Consider the following 24,677-nt stretch of genomic DNA (forward strand, 5'->3'; position numbering starts at 1 on the left):
CTAAAAACTCGTAATGCCCATATCGGGTCCTGAACGCAGTTTTTGCAACATCTTCTTCCCGTACCCGAAGTTAGTGATACCTCGAACGCAAATCGATTTTTGAAAACCAACTTGCTCCTTGCAGTTGGTCAAAAAGATCATCTATTCGAGGTAAAGGGTATTTATTCTTCACAGTCAACTTGTTCAAATCTCGATAATCTATACACATGCGCATCGTGCCGTCTTTCTTTTTCACAAAAAGTACCGGGGCTCCCCAAGGCGACACACTCGGGCGTACGAAACCCTTATCGAGTAATTCCTGTATCTGTGTCATTAGCTCTCGCATCTCAGTGGGAGCTAATCTATAAGGAGCTTTAGCCACTGGCTTGGCACCCGGGTTTAATTCGATTCGGAATTCCACCTCTCGCTCAGGTGGCAATCCCGGTAATTCATCCGGAAACACATCCGCATATTCATTCACCACTTCTACTTCTCCAATTTCAGGCACCTTCTGTCTTGTATCCACTACATAAACCAAGTAAACCTTACCCTCATTCCTTGCGTGCTTCACCGCCTCGACAATCGTGCACAGTTTTGTCTCTAACTTTCTTTCCCCACAAATGCTTATTCGAGCCCCACTAGGTGAGAATACATGAATAACTTTTGCCTCGCATCGAATTTCCGCGTGATAGCGGGATAACCAATCCATCCCTACTACCACCTTGAATTCCCCCAAAGTCATAGGAATGAGATCTATTTCAAATTCTTCGTTTTCTATGGTTATCTTACAATTCTTACAAATTTCACATAACAAATAACTTTTACTATCCGCTACTTCTACTTCTAAGGGTACAGACATTCGTTCCTTTCTAAAAGAGGGGTAACACATAAGTTCGTCTGACACGAAAGATTTGCTAGCACCAGAATCGAATAACACATTCACGGGTATTTGGTTGATTAAGAAAATACCTGACACGACATTCGGTGAGGCCTTGGCTTCCTCAGTGGTAATCTGAAACATTCTTCCCCGAGCCTTCTGATTTTCATTCTTCTTTTCATCCTTCTGCCCTTGTTGTTTAAGCTTTGGACAATCAGCTTTTACATGACCGGGAGTGAAACAATTGAAACACGTCCTCACGGGACTAGGGCACTTAAAGTAAGGATGTCCCTCCTGACCACAGTTGTAACACCCCTTCTTTCCCATTAGACATTCTCCAGTGTGAAGCTTTCCACAAGTTTTGCATGGGGGAATACTACCCTTAGACCCTCCTTTAGTTCTTGTGTCATGCTGCTTAGGCTTCTTAGATGGGTTCGTAGTTGACGGCTTTTCAGCAACTCTTTTCTCACCTCTTTCCACTTGTCGCTTCAGTTCTATCTCCCTATCCCGGGCTAAATTGATAAGTTCACTTAGAGTTTCACACTTCGAAGGGGTAATGAACTCCCTATATTCGGCCTTCAACATTCCATAATACCGGTTTATCTTCATCCTTTCTGACTTGACGAAATCATCACAGAACTTTAACTTATCGAAGAATATGTTGGTAATTTCATCAATGGACTCATTCTGTTGACGAAGATGCAAGAACTCATCTTGTATTCTATCAATTGCCGATTGCGGGCAATGATATTTTAGGAACAACTCTTTGAATTCCTGCCATGTTAAAGTTTGGAGTCTCACTTCCCCTATCTCCTTACTTTGGGTATCCCACCAATCTTTGGCCTGTTGCTGAAGTTGACCCGTAGCAAACATTACTTGATCTTCTTTCTCACATCGACTACGTACAAATACGGCTTCAATGTTTGCTATCCATCTTTGACACTTCACCGGATCCACCTCCCCATTGTATGAAAAGGGATTACATGCCATAAAATCCTTATATGTACACCTTCGTTCCTTGCTTTTAGCCCTGGACCCTTCAAGCATTTCTTTTAACTCCTCAATCTTGCTAGTCATCATCTCATTAACAACCCCCAAAACTCGGCTCTCAACTTCTTGAGCTAACTTGGGAAGGTTGGCATTCATCACTTTTTCTGCCGCTTCTATCATCTTATTATTGAATGCCTCTTGACGGGCTATTTCAGCATCATCTACATTACTTGTGTCCGTCATCTACATAAAACATTCATTCTATATATTAAAAATTCTCTTTTTATGCATCCCTCTTGGCTCATACATATTCATTCTATCACATATTTCATTCTATTTACTATTCATACTTTACACGTTGTCATTCTTGATGAGAATGTTGTATTGCTAGACCATTTCATCCTAAATCATACCTTCTTTCTTATTAGACATTTTCTTTCAACCTTCTTGATGCATAATGATCTTATTAAAGGATTACGGGGCCTTAGGAACTAATTAAAACAAACCCCGTGCTCAAACAAACAACATAAAAAAAATTCAGCAACTTTGATAGTCACCGTAAGCTACGGTGAGCACCGTAGCTTACGGTGCTGAATTATGCTTTACGGTGCTTCACTCCTGTCTTACGACAGCATTATTTTTTGCCCAGTACCTACCGTAGCTTACGGTGGCCATCGTAAGCTACGGTGGTGCCCAGCGAAATTCATCCCAAACTTCATATTTTTGACCATTCCGAATCGTTTTCGCACACGGTTTCAATTCTACTAACCCCTAAATATTCCAATGCACCATTTACTACTATTGCTATATTCAAAACTCATTCTAACACTTATAACTTATAACATTAATTACTATAAAACTTTCTTAAAAGTTCTTACCTCTATTTGCGTCTCGGAGCGAACACACCCATTCTTTTGAGCTTTCGGTTTGAGTTCGGGCACTACATTGTGTTCGAATCCCTCAAACCTAGGCTCTGATACCAACTTGAAACACCCCCTAATTTGGTACTTGCAAGTTACAAAAACGACACATATTTAAATCACCCAAAAATTTAAAATTTGGGCATGACCCATTCGTAACTTGGACAAATTCCCTGTTTATACTTTATCAAAATACTCGAACTACGACACTTTCCATAAAACGCCAAAAGAACATAACATTTTCAACCACCATTTCAAACATTGAGTTCTAAGTACTAAATACTTGCAAACAACTAGTTAAAGATTAAAGACTTCAACACAACTAGACATTACAAAACTATTAACATTTGAAATTACTACAAAAGAGGCGGAAGCGTATCACGGGTGATCAAGGTGTGTTCATATCCGAGTGACGCAACGACGATTAAACTTGTGCTTTACCTACAACCATTCAATAAAACATATACATTAGCATAGTGCACTTAACATTTTCATTCGCTTATAATACATGTTCACGGGTTTACAAGATATCTTACCAATCATTCTTATTATATTTCAAATCATTCTAGTTGAATATGCATACTATCTCTCATATGTCCCCAATAACCCGTTTAGTACGGATTAAGGAGAAAACTTCCATTTAATTCCCTTCCATTCGAACCCGAACCGAGCCCATCACTATGGTTCGCTACGGATTCTCACTTTCACATTCTTGTTTGAAACGAACACATTAAATTGTATATCAAATCATCAAAGGAGGCGATTGATTAATCTCATAACTAAAATGTAAGTAACGAACTTACCTCGATCTTGTGCCTTTGCTTGTGATCCGGAACTAGCTCCTTCTTCTTTCGATCCTACATGAATTCGTTCTTATTTAGATCATAGCCCTTACATTCTTAATCACACTTTCAAGTATCAATGCTACTCATATAACAATTGACAATACTTTAATTTCATCATACAAATCCATTCACAATGATTTATTTAGACTACTTAGATTATCATTGAGGCATTTCATCAAACACCTAACATGCGTACTACTTATCAAGCCTTATGTACATGTATCTTATGCATAAATTCACTAGAATACATCACCTTTCACATAATCAATCACTCATGTTCAAATATTCATTCTACACAATATAATCTACCAATACTCTATCATTCATACAATTTTATTTGAAGATTTACTCAACTAATCAACAATCTATTCACTATCATGCTAGAACAAGTGGGTTTTTCCCCCAAACTCTTTAGTAAATCGAATTCATGCACAATATACCTTCTACATGATGATTCTAACTCACATACAATCTAATTCCATACTAATTCACGAATTGGTATAAACCCTAGTTCATCAACAAACATCAAATTGTGAGATTTTATCTTACCTTATGTTCAAATCACTTGGATTAGAGAGTATTTAGACACTAGCATGCGATTTATGACTCTAATCCTTCACAATCTTGCTGAATTTTGAGGTTGAATCATGCAATTAGGGTTTCCCCCTTTTTCCCTTCTCTGGTCGCGACCAACACCCCCAGAACATTCTAGGATTTTAATTTTACTAAATGATTTAATATAAAATTTTACATTCTTAACCCTCCATGTTGGTTTATTGTTTCATTAATACCCCTCTACATTTTAGTAAACTTCCTTTAAGTTATTTACAAAATAATCATAACTAATCATAAACTTTTAAATATTAAAGTATCTAACCTTATAAATTATGGGATGTTACATTAGTAATATGTAGATGGGGATCCTCGTCCGCAAGCCCATGGAAGGTTGCAGAGTTTTGAAGCATCTGTATCAAATGCGGCCGAAGTTCGAAGTTATTGGCTTCAACATTCGGTGCAATGATAGTGGCGCCGAGATTACCTACGGTGGGTCGTAGATAATCCGTGAGGGTACGTTGGTCCGCCATTGGAGGTGGGTTCCCCGAAACCTTCTCTTGGCTTTTAGCTTTTAGTCTTTTTCTGAGAAAGCGTTCGGGTTCTTCTAGAGGTTCTTTTATGTCTTTATTAGAACTGGAGCTCATACACTACGTAGAGGTGGCGTCTGGTTCCAAGTCCTGCAACAAAAACAAAAAAGACTGTTGGTCAGAAGGTTCACCACGGCACCGTGCTCAGTGAACACGGCCCGTGGTTGGAGTTACAGTGATTGTTTTCCAGATCCCAGTTACTGGAGAGTTTGGACACGGCCCCGTGTTGCACCGACACGGCCCCGTGGTCAGCCTTCTGTAACTTGGAAAACTAAAAACTGTCAGTAACAATGCTGGGCACGGCCCGTGTCCGACCAGGCACGGCCCGTGCTGAGCTCTGCAGAAGCTGAAAAACTAAGAAAATCCTAAAAAATTAAAAGAAAATAAAAAAAATGATTAGGCCGTTGATTCCTAACTTTCTTAAAATCCTTGTGTCCCCGGCAACGGCGCCAAAAAACTTGATACGTGTGTAGTGTAATATATTTTAGATATATATTTTAAACCCTTTTTACACTTTTTAGCCAAGTTTTAAATTTATAAAACACGATATTTACTAACACTAAACACACATATGGGCAAGTGCACCCATCGTGGACGTAGTATAGTGTTCGTAAGATACCGAGGTCGTCCAACGACACAAGAGCTTTTAGTACCGGTTTATCCTCAACGTCTAATCAAATCAAAATGTTAGAAAAAGATTTTTTAAACTAAGAAAATAAAACTAACTAAATGCTGAAAAATAAAATAAAAATAAAAACAGATAGACAAGATGAATCACTTGGATCCGACTCGTGTGTTAGTATAACCTTTGATTATTTTCTCACTTTTTCACTTGTTTAAGAGATTATCTTAGTTATTGTAGTAGGCCCCTCTTTTGAAGGCGACGTTACCCTCAACCCAGTAGTTTGAGTCAGCAAGGATACAATCCTAAAGGGTTGGATTATTGAAAGATAATTAATTAAGTTATTAATGCAAATTATGGTAGGCCCCTCTTTTGGAGGTGACGTTACCCTCGACTAAGTGGTCTGAGTCAGCAGGTATACAGTTCTAAATAGCCGGGTTATAGTATTAATAGTAGTTAACTTATGAGGGGATCAAAGAGTTTGGACCCCCGCAATCCAACACCTTTGGGTATTGAAGGAGGTCCTACTAAATTTGACCCAGGTCCCTTGCAGGACCTCTAAACGCTGAACAAGGGCAACACTCTTACCAAACCGTTCCCTTAACCCCCGACCAGGTAGCCAACATACCTCCATATAGACCGTGGAGATATGAATGGTGAAAATCTTTTATTTTATATAGACAGTAAAATAATGCCAAGACACCACGGACAAACGATAAGGAAGAATCACCTTCAACATAAGCAACTAGTTATTAAAGTCATTAATACAAAACCAATTAAGAAGTGCAAAAGATTAAAAATAAAAAGTATTATACTAAACACTTGTCTTCACCAAGTGATGTAAGAGACTTAGGCAAACATGGCCTTGATTGTCAAGAACTCTTACGATCAATCTTGGATCCCGAGACGACTCACACACTCTATGATGGACAATGGATGATGGTGGTGGATGATGGTGTTGTGATGGTGGTGGGTGGTGGATGAAGTGTGAGAGAGGTGGTGTGCCAAGGGATGAGTTGCAATGAATCCAAGCACTCCTATTTATAGGCTGAACAGAGGCCTGGGCACGGCCCCGTGTCCGCTGGGCACGGCCCCGTGCCTGTCTGACACTATCTCTCTTCATTAATTGTAATTCGCAATTACAATTACTGGCTTTGCGGAAGCGTGGTTAATTTGGTGTGACTTCTTAATACCATAGCTTAACCATAACAAAGCTATATGAATAAAAACCATGCAAGATCATCCATTTAATTTAGTTTTAAAATCCAAAATCAACAACATTGTTTTAACGGGAACACACCCTAACAACCATAACCTTGTTCAACAAACATTACAAACTTAAACATAACATAAACATGGTTTAAGGACTGTGACTTGTCCAGGAAAGAGTCACATTCCCTAAACCCGGATGACCTCGTACTAGTGCAGCGGGAAAACGTGCCATACCGTGCCAGATCCTTTAATTCCCTGAAATACATGTAAGTTGAAAAATCAACAATAATGTTGAGCGAGTTCATGTGTAAGTGAGTAAATAAACCTTTGTATTTATCAAAATCCTGGTATGTAGCAAATAAGGAAAAAGAGATCACCAATGGTTTGCAAGGCCATTGATATGTGTGAAATGCAAGCACGAAGGCTCAAACCTAGCAGATTTATGCGTCGGGTACAAAGTCATCCCGAGGTCCGTTATGTTGGGCCTGGGACTGGGCTCGCTACACCCAAATAGATCTATCGCTCCTGCCCCTCTGTCCTACCCTGAGGATTAATGACCTCATGTTTCCGCCTTACCATTCACATGATCTAAGTAATAACCCTCCTTACGCTAACCATACCATATAAGAAATATTCGATATCATAGTAACATGTATTTCACCCCCGCAGTTTTAAAAAAAAAAACTGAAAACAGTTAAGAGAAAAGGGGGACATGAACTCACTGTCGGTGCGTCTCTACCAAGTATACTCCAAGTCAAGCAGCTGTGCAACGACCTACATGTACTAACTCTATCAGAAGGACGGCCGTGCCTTAGCTTTATGGTTTAGGTTTTTGGGAAATAGTTAGACAACTATTTCGTGTTTACATTCCGTATATACTTGGTAATTATTTTCCTTCCCAAGGATGGGGGATTTAATACATGTGTGTTCGTATATCTTGAAAATATATTATTAAGTCTCACTTAATATATATTTATTTCTAACTCCAAAATATAAATATTTTTCTCAAAAATATTATATTTTACTTCACAAAATACTCCCAAAATAATACTTTGTCAAATATACGCGTTCATAATTATTTCCGTAAATTGCGTAAGTTACGTTTTAACGATCGAGTGGTAATAGTAATTACCGGTGTAACTTATATATTTATCGTGAAAGCGTTCGTATTATTTTGGATTCGTTAACGTTCGATAATATTATTTTTACCCTAAAAATAATATTATATACTTCACAAAATAATCACAAATAATGTTGTGAAAATATATTTACTAAATATATATTTATCACGTTTAATTTTGTGAAAATCCCACCTCCGATATTTTGTAAATAAAGTCGTGGCGAAATTTATATATTTTGAAAACATGTCAAAAAGTATTTCTAACACTTATGGTGAAAATAATTCTAAGTGTTAGGTTTTTGGAAAAATTTCGCCAGAGTTTCCTCTGTAACTGGAGGTGGCCACGCTTTCAAGCGTATCATTTTCTTTTACAAATCAATCCAACAATTTTCTTTTTAAATCCACACAATATTCAATATGTCAACAAACTAGTTAACAAATATGTAATTCGCATAAATTTCATGAACTTCTGATTTACTTAAAAATACGAAGTAAATCTCATTACTTTTAGCGGATCTTTATATAAGTCAAACCGATTTCATAAAAACCCCGTTTCTACAGAAAGTCCGTCTTTACATCTTCTTGTCATCTTTTACAAAAATTGTTATTTTGTCGAAACTTTGCGTTACACGAGTGTTTACACACTTGTGGTTTATAAAAATCATACTTGTTAGTGTAAGATCCGTTTTTAGAAAAACATGATTTTCTTGACACTCGGTCCTTTGAAAATACCATTTGTAGATGCGTAGATCCGCTAGTTTTAAACACTATTTTACAAGTAAAAACGCTTTTACACAAGTTCATGATTCGTGTGTGGTAGAGTTTCATCTTTTAACCCTTGTTTCATTCAAGACAACCTTATGTCATGATCCATGATCATGACCAACCCGGGTTAAATGATGATCCGAGCTACCACAACATAGATCGGGTCCAAATATCCACACAAAATAAATACTACAACATTTACACACCATATGAGCTTTTAACCATCTTTATTTGTGTTTTTAGTAGACTTTAAATCATCATCTTGTAAGATTTCGAGTTTTAATCGTTACTCAACATATTAACCACTTCAAAATAGTTCAAGTAAGTGATTTAAGTAACATACCACTAGCTCGAGGCTAGGGAAGAATCTAAGCGCAAATAGGGTGGATAAAAGCAAGAGAACGAGGTCCTTCGCCTTCCGTTTGCACCAAACCTCCTTATATGTGACCCTTGATGCTAGAATGATCTTGGAATGTGATGTTCAAACTCGAAAAATGATGATGGATGGTTAGGGGGTTCGGCCGAAGCTTGTAGAGAGCAAGAGAGGAGAGTGTGTTTGGTGTTATGAAATGTGAATGTCAAGTGTGCAAGAGATGTTACTTATAGACAATGCTTAGGCTAATGTCCAAGGGTTCTCATGTCATATAGATACTAAACATCTTGGATTAAAATAATAAAAAGAAACCTAAGTGTGTCCCCTCTAGTTTGGGGCCGGTTAGTGGGGGGGGGGGGGGTTCTAGTCCATTTCCAAGTATTAGTTAGCTTAGAGTTAGGTTAAGTAAGTTAGTTAGGTACTTAACCCGGTTAGTTATGTGATGTGCTTTATGGCGGGTGTTAGGGTATTCAGGGACCCTAACTGGCTCAGAAAAAGACCAATAATGTTAATGGCAATATTTTCATGTTCCGGGTATAGTCCGGTTGTTCGGTTGGATAGTAATCCGTTAAAGTGCTTAACAAAGCTTTGGAGTGTCGTTAATACCCTTTTTAGTGACACAACTTATTCCCGACACTTTGGAAAGTGTCTAGTAATGTTTTTCTCATGTTTTGGCACTTTATTAGTTAGCTAAAAGCTGAATTGTTAATTAAAGTGCTGAGTTTTGTGCTTAGTGTATGTCCTAGGCACATCCAGTCATTGTAACTTATCCCTAGAGACGCAGTTCTACAACCCTTGTATCCCTACACTCACTATGGGTGTAGTAAAATATTTCTGGCTCATACAGGCCTTAGAGGCAATGTCTGCCTGATGCTGGCTTTATCAGCATGCTCAATAGGTTATCCGTTCATAGTGCTACTGTGCTTTTGTGCATCATGTTTGTCACTAGAGTTCAGTAAGTAAATAATGTAGTGACGGTATGTAAAGTATGATGCAGGAATATACAAGTATCAGAAATCAAGTAGCAGTTCATCAGTAATTTCAAGTAAGCACAGTAATTAAGCAGCAATTAATTATTAATTAAACCGTACGGATACCTGGTTTAGTGAGGGTTGTCACATTCTCCCCCCGTTAGAAAAATTTTGTCCCGAAATTTTAAGTTCTGCTTCTAGTCGCAGGGTTCTTAGGAAATAGGTGGGGGTATTTCTCTTTCATCCGGTCCTCACGTTCCCAGGTGTATTCAGGACCATGCCTGGCATTCCAACGAACCTTGACGAGCTTGACACTGCTCCGGTGGGTCTTGTTCACTTTCCAATCCGTAACCTCAACGGGTTCTTCAACGAAGTGGAGCGTGTCGTCAACATGAATTTCGTCGGTAGGAATGACAACGGTATCTTGCGTTGGACTCTTTCTCAAATTTGATACGTGGAACGTATCGTGAACACCATTAAGTTCGGCAGGTAGATCCAACTTGTATGCTACGGACCCAATTCTTTCCAGAATTCTGAACGGGCCCATATACCGCGGATTCAACTTCCCACGCTTCCCGAAGCGTGCCACACCCTTCCAGGGTGATACCTTCAACAAAACCATATCTCCTACCTCAAACTCCAGAGGCTTCCTTTTTCGATCCGCGTAGGCTTTCTGACGGTCACGAGCCGCACTGATGCGATCTCGGATCTGTGCAATCTTGTCTGTGGTTTCCTGGACCACATCAGGACCAACCAACTGTCTATCACCTGCGTCAGACCAACAAAGCGGTGATCTGCACTTGTGGCCATAGAGAGCTTCGAATGGCGCAGCATCAATACTGGCGTGATAGCTGTTGTTGTATGAAAATTCAACCAAAGGCAAATGCTTATCCCAGCTACCGCCCAAATCCATAACACACGCTCTCAGCATGTCTTCCAAAGTCTGTATCGTCCGTTCGCTTTGCCCGTTGGTCTGCGGGTGAAACGCGGTGCTCATATTCAATTGCAAGCCAAAAGCTTCTTGGAAGGATTGCCAAATCCTTGAGACGAACCTTCCGTCTCTATCAGAGATGATTGAGAGAGGTACTCCATGGCGTGTAACAATTTCTCTCATGTAAATTTCGGCCAACTTGCTCGTATTATCCTTCTCTCTGATAGGTAAGAAGTGTGCTGACTTCGTTAATCGATCCACTATTACCCAAATAGTGTCATGGCCTTTTGGCGTTCTTGGCAACTTCGTAACAAAATCCATGGAGATTTGTTCCCACTTCCACTTGGGAATTTCCGGTTGTTGCAGAAGTCCTGAAAGCTTCTGGTATTCCGCTTTAACCTTAGCGCAAGTTAAACATTTGCTCACATAAACAGCCACATCGCCTTTCATCCTAGGCCACCAATAATAATCCTTAAGATCTTGGTACATCTTATCCACTCCAGGGTGGATAGAGTACCGCGACTTGTGAGCTTCATCGAAAATAACCTTCCTTAATCCTCCAAACAAAGGAACCCAAATCCTTTTCTCAAAACATAACATTCCTTCCCTGTTTGGTACCAATAGCTTCTCCATCCCACGGAGATATTCTTCTTCAAGGTTTCTTTCCTTGAGAGCTTCTTTCTGCGCGGCACGAATGCGCAAAGAAAGATCGGTCTGAATAATCATTTCCAAAGCCCTAACCCTTATGGGCTTGATCCTCTCCTTTCAACTTAGGGCATCGGCGACCACATTCGCCTTCCCCGGATGATACTTAAGCTGGCGTGTACGCGTAAGCAATAACCTTTTGGCGTTGCATCAACACGCAACCCAATCCTTGACGTGAGGCGTCACAGTATACCACAAAATCATCTGTACCTTCCGGTAGTGCTAAGATTGGTGCGTTGCAGAGCTTATCTTTCAATATCTGGAATGCTTCTTCCTGTTTGATTCCCCAATCAAACTTCTTTTCTTTCTACGTGAGGAGCGTCAAAGGTTGAGCGATTTTTGAAAAGTTCTCAATGAACCTTCGATAATAGCCAGCCAAACCCAAGAATTGCCGAATCTCGGTTGGCGTCTTTGGCATTTCCCAATTCTTGATCGCTTCGATCTTGGTGGGATCCACGTGGATTCCATCTCCATTTACCACGTGCCCAAGGAATTGTACTTCTCGTAGCCAAAACTCGCACTTAGAGAACTTGGCATACAGTTGTTCCTTCTTCAGCAATTCCAAAATGGCTCTTAAATGCTGTTCGTGCTCGGCCTTTGTCTTTGAATAAATCAAGATATCATCAATGAACACAATCACGAACTTATCCAAATACGGCTTGCAAACTCGATTCATCAAATCCATGAATACTGCCGTTGCGTTTGTCAACCCAAACGGCATGACTAGGAACTCGTAGTGTCCATAACGAGTTCGGAAGGCTGTCTTCGGGATACTCTCCTCTTGTATCCTTAACTGATGGTATCCAGATCGAAGATCGATCTTAGAGTAAAAGCTTGAACCTTGCAGTTGGTCAAACAGATCATCAATCCTTGGCAGAGGGTATCTATTCTTGATCGTCAGCTTGTTCAACTCCCAGTAGTCAATGCACATACGAAAACTACCGTCCTTTTTCTTGACAAACAAAACTGAAGCTCCCCAAGGCGAGAAGCTTGGTCGGATAAATCCCTTTTCTAGCAACTCTTGATGTTGTGTCGACAGTTCCTGCATCTCAGACGGAGCAAGTCAATAGGGTGCCTTAGCCACAGGCACGGCGCCTGGAACTAAATCGATGCGAAACTCTACTTGCCTCTGAAGCGGCAATCCAGGCAAGTCCTCTGGGAAGACTTCTGGATATTCCCTCACGACAGGGATGTCTTCGATCTTCGGTTCTTCAGCTTTCTTATCTACAATGTGTGCCAGAAAGGCAGCACATCCCTTCTGTAAACATTTCCGCGCTTTCAAGCAGCTGATAATTCTTAACGGCGTATCACGCTTCTCTCCGTGAACCACAATTATTTCACCATCTTCGGTTGGGATACGAACTACCTTTTTGTGACAAACTATCTCTGCCTTGTTGCCTGATAACCAATCCATTCCTACCACCACGTCGAAGCTTCCCAACTGGACTGGTAGTAGATCCAGAGCAAACTCACGCTCTCCCAATTCGATCACACAACATCTGATAACTTCATTGGCTTCTACCAATTTTCCATTAGCCAATTCGATCGAGTACGGAACATCTAATTTACTAGCGGCTAAACCAAGCATATTCTTAAACTCTAACGACACGAAGCTATAATCGGCGCCAGTATCAAATAAAACGGATGCATAGCGTTGGTTTACAGGGAACGTACCAGTGACAACATTGGGATCCTGGCGCGCTTCCCTTGCTTCAAGGTTAAATACTCTACCACGAGCTTGATTTAACTCCGGGCAGTTCCTCTTGTAATGCCCAAGATCACCACAGTTGAAGCATCCGGATCTTTGCCCATTTCCACCAGCATTTCCCGCTTGATTGTTCCTCTGGTTACGATTCACAGCGCCCGCTTGATTAGCATTATTGACTCTATTTCCATCACTTCCATTGTTCCCTTGTGGGCGATTTCCATTTCCGCCCCGGTTGGTGTTTCTGTTTCCAAAACCTCCCTGGCCTTTCTGGCCAACAGTGGCCCAACAAGAATCCTTCAAGTGGCCAGTCTTTCCACAAGCTTCACAAACTTTCAAACCACAACGGCCAGAATGGTGGCGCTGGCAGGTATTACACTTGGGCTGGGCGCCCATGTATCCTTTTCCTTTCTTCCCACTACCAGCTGTAACCTGAGCTGGCGTGCTTGGTTCCCCTTTCTTAACCACACTGCAAGTGCCTTGCTTGAAGTTCGAAAACTTCCGCTTGTTACCTCCTGATGACTCCACATGAGTCTCTTTCTTCTTTGGCTCAGCTTCATCAAATTTGTTCAGGTGAATAGCTTCCTCGGTGAGAGCCACGCTCAAATCAATTGCCTCAGTAATAGTCGCAGGCTTGGAGGAGGTCACCATGCTTAAGATTTGAGGAGCTAATCCCCAAATAAAACGTTCAATCCTTTTGAACTCCGGAGTGACCATGTAGGGTACCACATGCGATAAGTCATGAAACCTCTGAACGTATTCTGCGATCTTTGGACCTTCCATCTTTAAATGCCAGAATTCTGTTTCCAATCTTTGGATTTCAGCGCGGGAACAGTACTTTTTGCGCATAAGTTCCTTCAGTTCGGTCCAGGTTAACGCGTAGGCAGCAGCTCCACCAAGTGTCTGTACTTGCAAATTCCACCAGGATAGGGCTCCATCCAAGAATAGCCTAGAGATATAGGTGACTTGCTGATCTAGTGCGCATTTGCTCATGCGAAGAACAGATTCAGTTTTCTCAGTCCAACGAATAAAGGCGACAGCACCTCCTGTGCCATCAAAGTTGACTGGCTTGCAGTCCAGAAACTGTTTGTAGGTGCACCCTGCACGTACAGTATAACATGTGATCGGCATTAGCACCTTTGCTATAGATATCCAATTAGGTCATGGTATGTCTAAATGACTTAGTGTTACCATGAGGTGGGTTGTTGTTGTTGCCAGTGTTGCCAGAGTTGCTTCCACTAATCCCTCCTTGAGAGGCGGCGTATTGTGCAATGGCAGCAGCAATGATCTGCTGTAGTTCTGCCTGATTGGTAGGTATTTGCGGTTCTTGACGTCTCTGCGGCATCTTCTAAAGATGTGTTTACGTCGGTCAGACCATAATAAAACGCGCGTATATAATAATAGTAATAGTACATAACATCTCATGTTATCAGTATATCATTCACATATCATCTCTTATCACAAATATCATTCACACAACATCACATGTCATCAAAACATAAATAATCAATCAAGCATCAAATATGATGAGAATACTGCGATTGCCATATATCAAGACCACATAGTAAGTGCATCAGTACATCACAGTGTCATACAACATCAATCAACTAGGGGCTACATCACCCCTGTCCAAAAACTATATCAAATCAGTGTCACTACATCCCATGTACAAAATCAACAAAAGTCATAATCAGAAAGTAGTCTCCAAAAATGTTGTGCAGTCAAAAGCAATCGCGGTCTTCTCACCAACGTCTACCCAAACGGTACTGATGAGCTCTATACGGATGGCGGTGGAGGAGGGGGAAAGTGAGTGTAAAACAAACGACACAACTGGAGCCAGTCCTCCTCCATGGCTCTCTGAGTACGAATAAAAGAAGCAACCTGCTGCTCTAGGGCAAAGAGGCGTGCAGCATAATCTGGAGGTACAGGTCGAGAAGGCTGCAAAGGAGAGTGGGTCTGACCCTGGCACTGACACGGCGGCGGCTGAGCTCTCTCCAGCTCCTGAATGCGTTGTGCGTGTGCCTCGTGCTGAAAAACAAAAGACATCAAAACGTCCTCAATAGTGTGCCCCACATGGAAGGGATGGTAGGGGTCAGTCGGTGGCATAACAGGCGGTGATGACCAAAGGAACGGCTCACTGGTGGGATCAAAAGGAGCCACACGAAATGGAGAAACAGGGGGTAAAACAGGTGGAAACTGTGGCATGAAGGGAACAGACGTCGGCACATGCCCAAAGGGATGGGCCGAAGATCCCTTTCCAGGTCGCGCTGGAGGTGTAAACTGAGGAAATGGAAAAGAGAAATCAACGTGTCGTGCATCAGTGATGTGAGGGGGGGATAGGTGGAACATCATCATCAGCAGGAATCCACCCGTGCTGTGCGTGCTCATCTGGTGGATCCATGTGTGTCGCGAACAGTGCATGCTCGGGCTCTAATGGAACGGGATCAGGTGGGGGAGCAACAAGAGGGTGAACGGGTGCATCAGCAATAAGTGGGTGATCAACATGATCAGCAGCAATGACATGATCGCCCTCCAACAATGGAGCATCCACAGGGTGATCATCTACAGGTGGGTCAGCAAACACAGGCTCAATAGGCATGCCAACATGAACGGGGTCATGCTCGAGCACAGGGTCTAGAGCGGCTGCCTGCTCAGGGGCCATGGCAGGCTCGGGATCATCAAAAGCCATCTCAAAGTCAAACTCGGGGTCGATGGGATCCACTGGGTCAGCTGGGTCGACTGGATCCTCCATAGGCTGATCCATTGGTATAAACTCTATATCCTGATCCGGGTCGAACCCCGGGGGAAAGATAGGATCGGAATCCTCCACATCATCATGGTCAAAAGCAAAGCTAGGTATAGGGGCAACAGAGGATGCCTGGTCAGGATCTGAACCATGTGAAAAATGCTGTGCGCTCAGAGTGTGGGAAGGTGCGGAGGCCACAGACTCGAAGGAGTCTGGAGCAGGTGAGTGCGCAGGTGACTCCGCAGCTGGAGCATCTGCAAGCAGTAAAGGTCCTCCGTCGGCTATGAGGGCCTCGCCCTCCTCATCATCCTCCAGGAGATCAGTGTCAAACAGATCAATATCGTCGTCAGCCTCGGCGTCAAGAAGTAAATCGTAGGCAGGGTAAACAGCTAAGGGTATGGGAGCAGGAATCTCCACTAACGGTAGGTACTCCACAAGAGGGCCATCGGCGAGCTCATCAGCCCCGTCAGGTAGTGCGAAGGGCTGGAAGTCGTCTTCATCAGTGCTAGAAACGTCCGACGTGTGCACCTCGTGCTCTGAAGATGCTAGGTCATCAGATACTACAGTTCTAGGTCCGGTGGTGTCTCAGTCGCCTGTACCGGGCGAGTCCATGAGTCTGTAACATAAACACAAATATGCACAAATAATCAGTCATACAATCAGGTAAACACATTAGTCACCAAGTAAAACATCACATAATTTTCCTAGTCCCACTAGCCTCCCAGTCTCCTAGACTGACACTCCTAGTCCCACTAGCCAAATTCCTCCCAGTCTCTAAGACTGCTCTATCATCCACCTCGACCTCTTAGATCGAGCCTCGGCCTCCAAGACCGAGCCTCAGCCTTCAAGACTGAGCCTACTCTCCCTAGTCTCACTAGCCATCTACCTTGATCTCTTAGATCGAGCCTCGGCCTCCAAGACCGAGCCTCAGCCTCCAAGACTGAGCCTAAAAATAAATAAATAAAATGTGCTCAACATTTGTTTATAAAAACGTTTTGGATCTGGACTTAAGTGGTATGCAGTAAAAATGTTTTCGTGAGAGCCCTAGTGATCATAGTCTACACTCGAGAAGGAATCCTAGTTCGCTATGATCAGAGCTCTGATACCAAGCTGTCACACCCTGGCTTTGCGGAAGCGTGGTTAATTTGGTGTGACTTCTTAATACCATAGCTTAACCATAACAAAGCTATATGAATAAAAACCATGCAAGATCATCCATTTAATTTAGTTTTAAAATCCAAAATCAACAACATTGTTTTAACGGGAACACACCCTAACAACCATAACCTTGTTCAACAAACATTACAAACTTAAACATAACATAAACATGGTTTAAGGACTGTGACTTGTCCAGGAAAGAGTCACATTCCCTAAACCCGGATGACCTCGTACTAGTGCAGCGGGAAAACGTGCCATACCGTGCCAGATCCTTTAATTCCCTGAAATACATGTAAGTTGAAAAATCAACAATAATGTTGAGCGAGTTCATGTGTAAGTGAGTAAATAAACCTTTGTATTTATCAAAATCCTGGTATGTAGCAAATAAGGAAAAAGAGATCACCAATGGTTTGCAAGGCCATTGATATGTGTGAAATGCAAGTAGGAAGGCTCAAACCTAGCAGATTTATGCGTCGGGTACAAAGTCATCCCGAGGTCCATTATGCTGGGCCTGGGACTGGGCTCGCTACACCCAAATAGATCTACCGCTCCTGCCCCTCGGTCCTACCCTGAGGATTAATGACCTCAAGTTTCCGCCTACCCATTCACATGATCTAAGTAATAACCCTCCTTACGCTAACCATACCATATAAGAAATATTCGAAATCATAGTAACATGTATTTCACCCCCGCAGTTTTAAAAAAAAAAACTGAAAACAGTTAAGAGAAAAGGGGGACATGAACTCACTGTCGGTGCGTCTCTACCAAGTATACTCCAAGTCAAGCAGCTGTGCAACGACCTACATGTACTAACTCTATTAGACGGACGGTCGTGCCTTAGCTTTATGGTTTAGGTTTTTGGGAAATAGTTAGACAACTATTTCGTGTTTACATTCCGTATATACTTGGTAATTATTTTCCTTCCCAAGGATGGGGGATTTAATACATGTCCGTTCGTATATCTTGAAAATATATTATTAAGTCTCACTTAATATATATTTATTTCTAACTCCAAAATATAAATATTTTTCTCAAAAATATTATATTTTACTTCACAAAATACTCCCAAAATAATACTTTGTCAAATATGCGCGTTCATAATTATTTCCGTAAATTGCGTAAGTTACGTTTTAACGATCGAGTGGTAATAGTAATTACCGGTCACTAGTACAGATTTGATCAAAAGATGCGGTTAAATTGGCTATGAGATGCGGTTTTAGACCCGCATCTTATGGCAAGGCATCTTTTGGCTATATGCCAAGAGATGCGGTTCCAAAAGATGCGGTTCTAGAACCGCATTTTTTTATAGAACCGCATCTTTTGGTATATTAACAAAAAAACTACTTTTCCATAACATGCTTTAGAGATGCGGTTCTAGAACCGCATCTTTTGATATATTAACAAAAAAGCTATTCCTAATATACTCAAATGATGGGGTTCTAGAACCGCATCTGTTGGCGTTATATATATATATATATATATATATATATATAATTTTCAGGAAATTTTATTAAAAATTTCCAATAAATTCCAATGATTAACAAATTGTCTAAAAATAAAAAAAAAACAAAATTAATTAGAACAAATGTAATACAACCCAAGAACATAAAATACTAAGATTTCAAAGTAACACAATATTGCAAAAGTTTTCCAGAACTTCAACAATACAAATAACTCTAAAGATGAAATTGACATACAATAACTTCCTGAACCGACCAAAAAAGAAAGGAGCAAAGAAAGGTCTGATACTGTATCTGCAACTCTTTCATCAGTGGTGAACGCGTAGGCAAGTTTTCTTCCAAAAATCAAACCAACCAGAGAACAAAGAAAAACAATCCAACTGCAATAAGAGTCCCCAAGAAGACTTTAATTGAGAATTTGGCTGCTTTGGCATTTCCTCTCCCTAATTCATTTGCAACCTGAACACTGCACAATACAATATACTTTAGGGTGTCGAATCGGCTTAGACCAACGCACAAAACACTTTACATTAATTTTTCTTTAAACTTTACAAATACACAACACATTATATAGGATTTGACCCCATTTCAATTTTCAAGAAAACTGGTCGAATTTGCTACATCCAACAAAGTTAATTAAAAGCACCTGTAATGTTGATGAAAAAGTATGAATTTATACAAAGAATTTATTATATCCATTTACCATGCAGCACCTAAGAACCTGAGGCTGATCATGAATTCCCATGCATTGATATTCAGGGTGAAAATATTAACATAGCAAATTTCTCAAGAGAGATTTAAAATTTCACTTAAATGGATACAAAAACTGTAAAGATCATTGTGTATTAATACATATTTTTATACTAAATGAACATTAAATGGGGGAATTTGAGCTAACCTTGAGACACCTTTACGGAGTTCATGTCCGAATCCCAAACACCTCCTTAATCCAACGCTCCATCAAGTCTACGACCATAGATTCAATTTCCTCACCCGAAGTCTTCTCTTGTGTATTCCATTTCTGAAAAACAAATAAAACACAATATCTAAATGTATACAAATAAATTAAAAGGCTGATATATCTTAAATATATGAAATACACTTACACGATTAATAAAGTCATGTTGAATTGTCTCAACAAACTCCCACATGTGTTTTATCAACATATAACCGCATTCCCATGAGCCCGGTTGTTGGTAGCACTACAGTTAATCCACAATTAATTATTTTAAACACCAGAAAAAAAACATGAAAAAAAAAGAAAACTTACATTGATAACTGTCCATGTAAAAGTTCTCTCGAAACCACTGGGAATTAGCTTTGAAATGAGGTAACTTTCCTCCGACTTTCCCTTTTTTATTGAATCAACAATGAATGCGCTTGAAGTGGTTGGTTCAAATATTAAAAGCTTCCAGTGATCGCTAAAAAATAAAATATATAGAACAATTTAATATATGTGTATGTGTATGTGTATGTATTGAGGAAAATTGTATATTACTTGTCATGATAAGGTGCAAGAAAATATCTTTTGTCTTCATGATGCTCGTATACCTCTTTGATGTGTTTTATCACATCATCCGGATCACTTTCGCATTTTGCACCACAAATTTTGTACGGATCAAAAAATGCACACCGGGAATTGGGAGACAGAAAAAAATACCTAATATACATATATATAAATGATAAAGTTAGTAAATTAAATTATATCTAAAAAGTTATTGTACAATATTAAAACAACTTACATGGAAAACGAATGTATTACGCTAATATCAAGCCACCGCCTTAGAAATAAGTTTAACAATTCCGAATATGGGATTAGATATTGAACCGATATGGGATACATCCCTTGCGGTGAAGAAGTACGAATGTGAGTGCGGTGCTTAACGAGTTTGTCTAATTTATCAACTACGTCTCGAATGAGACCGGTTTTGTTTCGTAAATTCTGCTTGATCGAATTCAACTTAGGATCCTCCCATGTTTCGCCTTGAGAACCGGTTATGAGTTTTATATGTGGTTCGAGTTTGGGTTTGGGTACAGTTGCGAGTACGGGTTTAGGTACGGGTACCGATACGGGTTTGGGTACAAGTTTGGATTTGCGTACTTTTTTGGGTTTGGGTACGGATACAGGTTTGGGTGCTGGTACAGGTTCGGGTACAGTTTCGGGTACAGGTTCGGGTACCCTTACAGGTTCGGATACCTGTATGGGAGCATTTGTAACAGTTTGTTGCTGCAACTAAAAATCATTATAAAAACATTAGTAGGTAAATATATGTATACACACATACACGTATATATGTATATAGAAAATATACATCTATATATACAAGTTGTTATATAAACAAGTTTCTGAAAACTTACCATATTTACAAAACCATCTTTAAAAAGATCTTGATCTTCGATTTGAAGTTGACTTGGAAGTTGGTGATCGTCTTCGCCAATCTAAAATAACAAACAAAGTTTTAGGACACTAACAAATATAACTAAATTAACCAAAGATATAAGAATAAATGGGTTAGCTACCATTTGTAAGCATGGATGATAAGCTGGAGTCATTCTGGTGTCATCATCATGTATTATTGAGTCGGCTACCAATGGTGAGGCGCCTCTATGACTCTGTGACCCACGCCTCGAGTTCACAATGGGGGCGTTAGGTGACATGCTTTGTCTTCCTTCATTCTTAAGCTACAATTTATAAAAAATATATATAGTAACTATTGATATACTAAAATATATTTATATTATAATACATACACAAAAATATATACCTTTATTGCATATCTTGGCCATTGAACATATCGAAGAACCAAATCTTCAACCAATTTAATTTCACTTGTTTTGGTGACTGAATAAACTTCCGACTTCTTATGTTTATCAACAATATCATCCACTTCCACCTTGACACAACCCTCGGATATTGGGCTAGAATCTATCATCGTTGACATGCTAGGCCATGCCATACCATAAGCCACCGTCTCTAACCTATCAGCCATATTCATTAACAACTCACATTCGGTGTGACTCTGCAAAATCATTCAACGCTTTTAGTATATATATATATATATATATATATATAACATTTAAATTTAGCAAAAAAATGTATTACCATGATTGGTGGATAGTGGACTCGTCCATTAGACCCATAGCTAGAGCCACAAAAGGTTGGCCTCGTGTCTACTAGTGGTATCGAGTCTTGGCTCACATTTTTATATAGACCTCCATGAACCCTAGTATGACCTACAACTCAATACAAAAGCATCAATTTCTATAAATATATTCAACATATATATACACAGACATAGTCATTACCTATAAACCCGGATACTGTTCGTGCTCGTCCGGGGTGCTCAGGTCCAAGAACTTGAACTAGCGGGTCTGATTTATTTTTATAATAACTTCCATCTGCCATCATCTCTTGTTCCTTTTCAAGCTATAAAATTTGTTAAAACAATCTAATATAATATTAACAAATCAAGCAAAATCGATTTTATATAATTATATAACACAATCATTTACCAAATTACGAGCCTCCAAATATGCATCATCTTCAAGTTCATACAACTGGGTTTCTATGTTATATTTGGCTCTACCGGCTAAATACAACTTTGAACGTGAGTTTTGAATACTTCTAATTTCTTTGTATACTGATTCCAGTTGAGGCAATATAATATGTTTCTTTTTTTCAATAAGATCCCACCCGCCTCGTCCCGTATGGGGCACGTGTTTGTTCATGGCAGCACTAGCTTTTGCTTTCTTGCTTCGTTCCTTCACACAAATAAACAAAATGTTATTCATTACTTGCAAGTGGATACACATAATAATATTTATAACAAAAAAAAAATAATAATAATAAACATACCAGAAATTTCTTGCTAGTCTTTATTTCAACAAATTCATCCCAATGATCACCATTAATAAATGGATATGTGTCACAAGCATTTAGTCCTTCCTTTACATAATCTCTAACAAGTCGAGATCTAAAGTTGGTGCCAAGTCTTATAGCCCAACTCCTCATATACTCTCTAGGTTCATCGGTAGTAATCTTCCAATATTTCTAAAATTTAGAAAACACGGTGTAAAACATAATAAGCATCAGAGATTTAAACTTAGGTCTTATCGCTAAGTGGTGGTGGAGATATAAGAACTGTGGCAATGATTTGTGGGCTAAGGTTGTTGCTTCGATTCACAGCGGGCGCAGAAGTGGGAATATTATCCCCGGTAGAAAGACTCTCAATGGCATATGGAATGGGATTGGCAAAACGAACGCCGACACAGAAAGTAGCAAATAAAAAAGAAAGCTCAAATATAACAAAACTAGAAAAGGAAAGCCCAATATTTTTTAAATACGCAAACATTAAAACCCTATGTAAAAAAAAGACTACCGCTCTTGCAAAATAGAAAAAAAAAAAAGAAGGAACGTGAGAAGAACGAAGACACAGAAAGTAATTGCTGCACTTAAATCAGTTTGTCACTCCTTTTTCTTCTTCATTGCGCCTCACATGTTTGAAGCCCGCGCCTTTTCTCACCTGCGCCTGGCTCTGAGCGCTCGCCTGAGCAGCGTTTTTACAAAAAAAACCCATATTCTCGCCTGAGCCACCAAGCGCTATAGCCGCGCCTCACTGGCCCCGGTCGCCTAGGCGCGCGCCTTACGAGCTTTTGACAACATAGGTACAAAGTGTCCCATTTGACTCAACTGACCAGTGCAGATAATAGAAAATATCCATTTGACTAAGTTGACCCCGTTCTCCTTTTAATTAATGTTTTTAAAGCTGGAAGAACCCAAAGAAATGAAAGCAACCAGCGATGAGAGATGGGTTCTCATTTAGACAAATGAGCTTACAGATGGATGACCCTTATTCATTTAAAGCAACACGCAGCGTTGAATCAATCCGCAGTGAGACACAGACTAATTATAAAAGCAATGTAGGCATGTTTTGAACACGGCAACCAGGAAGTTTGATAACTTTGTCACTTGCCAACTGTTTTTCAACTTATTTGTTAAATAAACTTATGCACATGTTACATATACATCAGGTTTCTGTCAGTTGCATACATACACAAATATTATGTATGCTTCAGGTTACTGTCAAGTGCATATGTTGTCAAAGACGCAAGGCGCAGGCCAGGCGCATCGGCCTCGCCCGGAGCCTAGGCGCAAGGCGCAAAAAAGCGTGGGCTTTTTTAAGAAAAGCGCATATAGAGAAATAAAATATAAAAAATATGTTAAGCTTGGAAAATAAATAAGATTTCAGATATAAAAAAAAAAAAAACTATTATATATGTCATTTAAGATCATGTAGCTAATAGTTAGTAGCACAAGTATAGGACTTATACACACGTAGTGATACCAAAAGTTACTAGGAATTATACAAACGTTTGCGGTTACTAAAACATTTAAATTTATAGTTCATCATCAATCATCAAGAGCATCATCAAAGTCATCAAAACTTCCATCAACATCAATTGGATATTCAGCTTCGGCTCGCCTCGTTGCGCCCGAGCGCCTAGGCGCGCGCCTTTTGCGCCTAGGCGCGCGCCTTTTGCGCCTGAGCACAGTTTTTACAAAAAAAAAATCCATTTTTGCGCCTAAGCTACCACCAGGCGCTATAGGCGCGCCTCGCTGAGCCCGAGTGCCTAGGCGCGCGCCTTTTGCGCTTTTGACAACTATGGGTTGGACCTGGAAAACCGGGAGAGTGTGGACATAAGTGTCTGTTTGGGTGTATTTGCTATCTAATTGGAACAATTCTGTTCTGTGTCCCTTAGCAGCTTGCTAAGGGTCTGTGTTGTGTGTTTGTTTGTGAATAAAGTTCAATTCTCTGGGTTGGGCAAAAAAATTTAATTTATAGCTATTTTAGATTTCTAACATGTTAAAGTATAATACGTACCTTAGTCTCCAACCATAGACGATCAAAGTATTCGTCCTCCTGGTCTTCCATCTGAATATGAACTGGGAAGATATGTTGAACCATCATCCCATACCATGACCTCACTCTTGAAAGCAGGTCACCATATGGTTTGTTATTTCTATCAAAATATATATGCCTCCTGTGCTCGGGTATCTTCTTTGAGAAACAAGCAATCCCACGTCCGCGTTTTGCTTTCTTTGTATCTTTTCCTAGTTCTCGGGTATCTTCTTGAGATTGTTTTCTTGCCATACCT

The 24,677-nt window shown here is 40.1% G+C and overlaps 2 protein-coding genes across 2 annotated transcripts; both read right to left on the minus strand.

Moving 5' to 3' along the window:
• On the minus strand, positions 1-2,089 carry LOC110900688. The gene is made up of 2 exons (XM_022147560.1): positions 245-2,089; positions 1-141 (listed from the first exon to the last, which is right to left on the minus strand). The coding sequence occupies exons 1-2, from the start codon at positions 2,087-2,089 to the stop codon at positions 1-3; spliced, it is 1,986 nt and encodes a 661-aa protein (XP_022003252.1).
• A 16,544-nt stretch (positions 2,090-18,633) lies between these two features.
• LOC110900687 lies at positions 18,634-24,673 on the minus strand. Its single transcript, XM_022147559.2, has 14 exons — positions 24,404-24,673; positions 22,378-22,572; positions 22,035-22,283; positions 21,828-21,948; positions 21,625-21,755; positions 21,287-21,541; positions 21,042-21,203; positions 20,880-20,960; positions 20,264-20,754; positions 20,020-20,181; positions 19,792-19,942; positions 19,628-19,723; positions 19,420-19,542; positions 18,634-18,987 (listed from the first exon to the last, which is right to left on the minus strand). The coding sequence occupies exons 1-13, from the start codon at positions 24,671-24,673 to the stop codon at positions 19,441-19,443; spliced, it is 2,466 nt and encodes an 821-aa protein (XP_022003251.1). The 3' UTR covers positions 18,634-18,987; positions 19,420-19,440.
• Between the last annotated feature and the right edge of the window lie 4 nt (positions 24,674-24,677).

Source organism: Helianthus annuus, chromosome 11, assembly GCF_002127325.2.
Source record: "Helianthus annuus cultivar XRQ/B chromosome 11, HanXRQr2.0-SUNRISE, whole genome shotgun sequence".
NCBI classification, from domain to species: domain Eukaryota; kingdom Viridiplantae; phylum Streptophyta; class Magnoliopsida; order Asterales; family Asteraceae; genus Helianthus; species Helianthus annuus.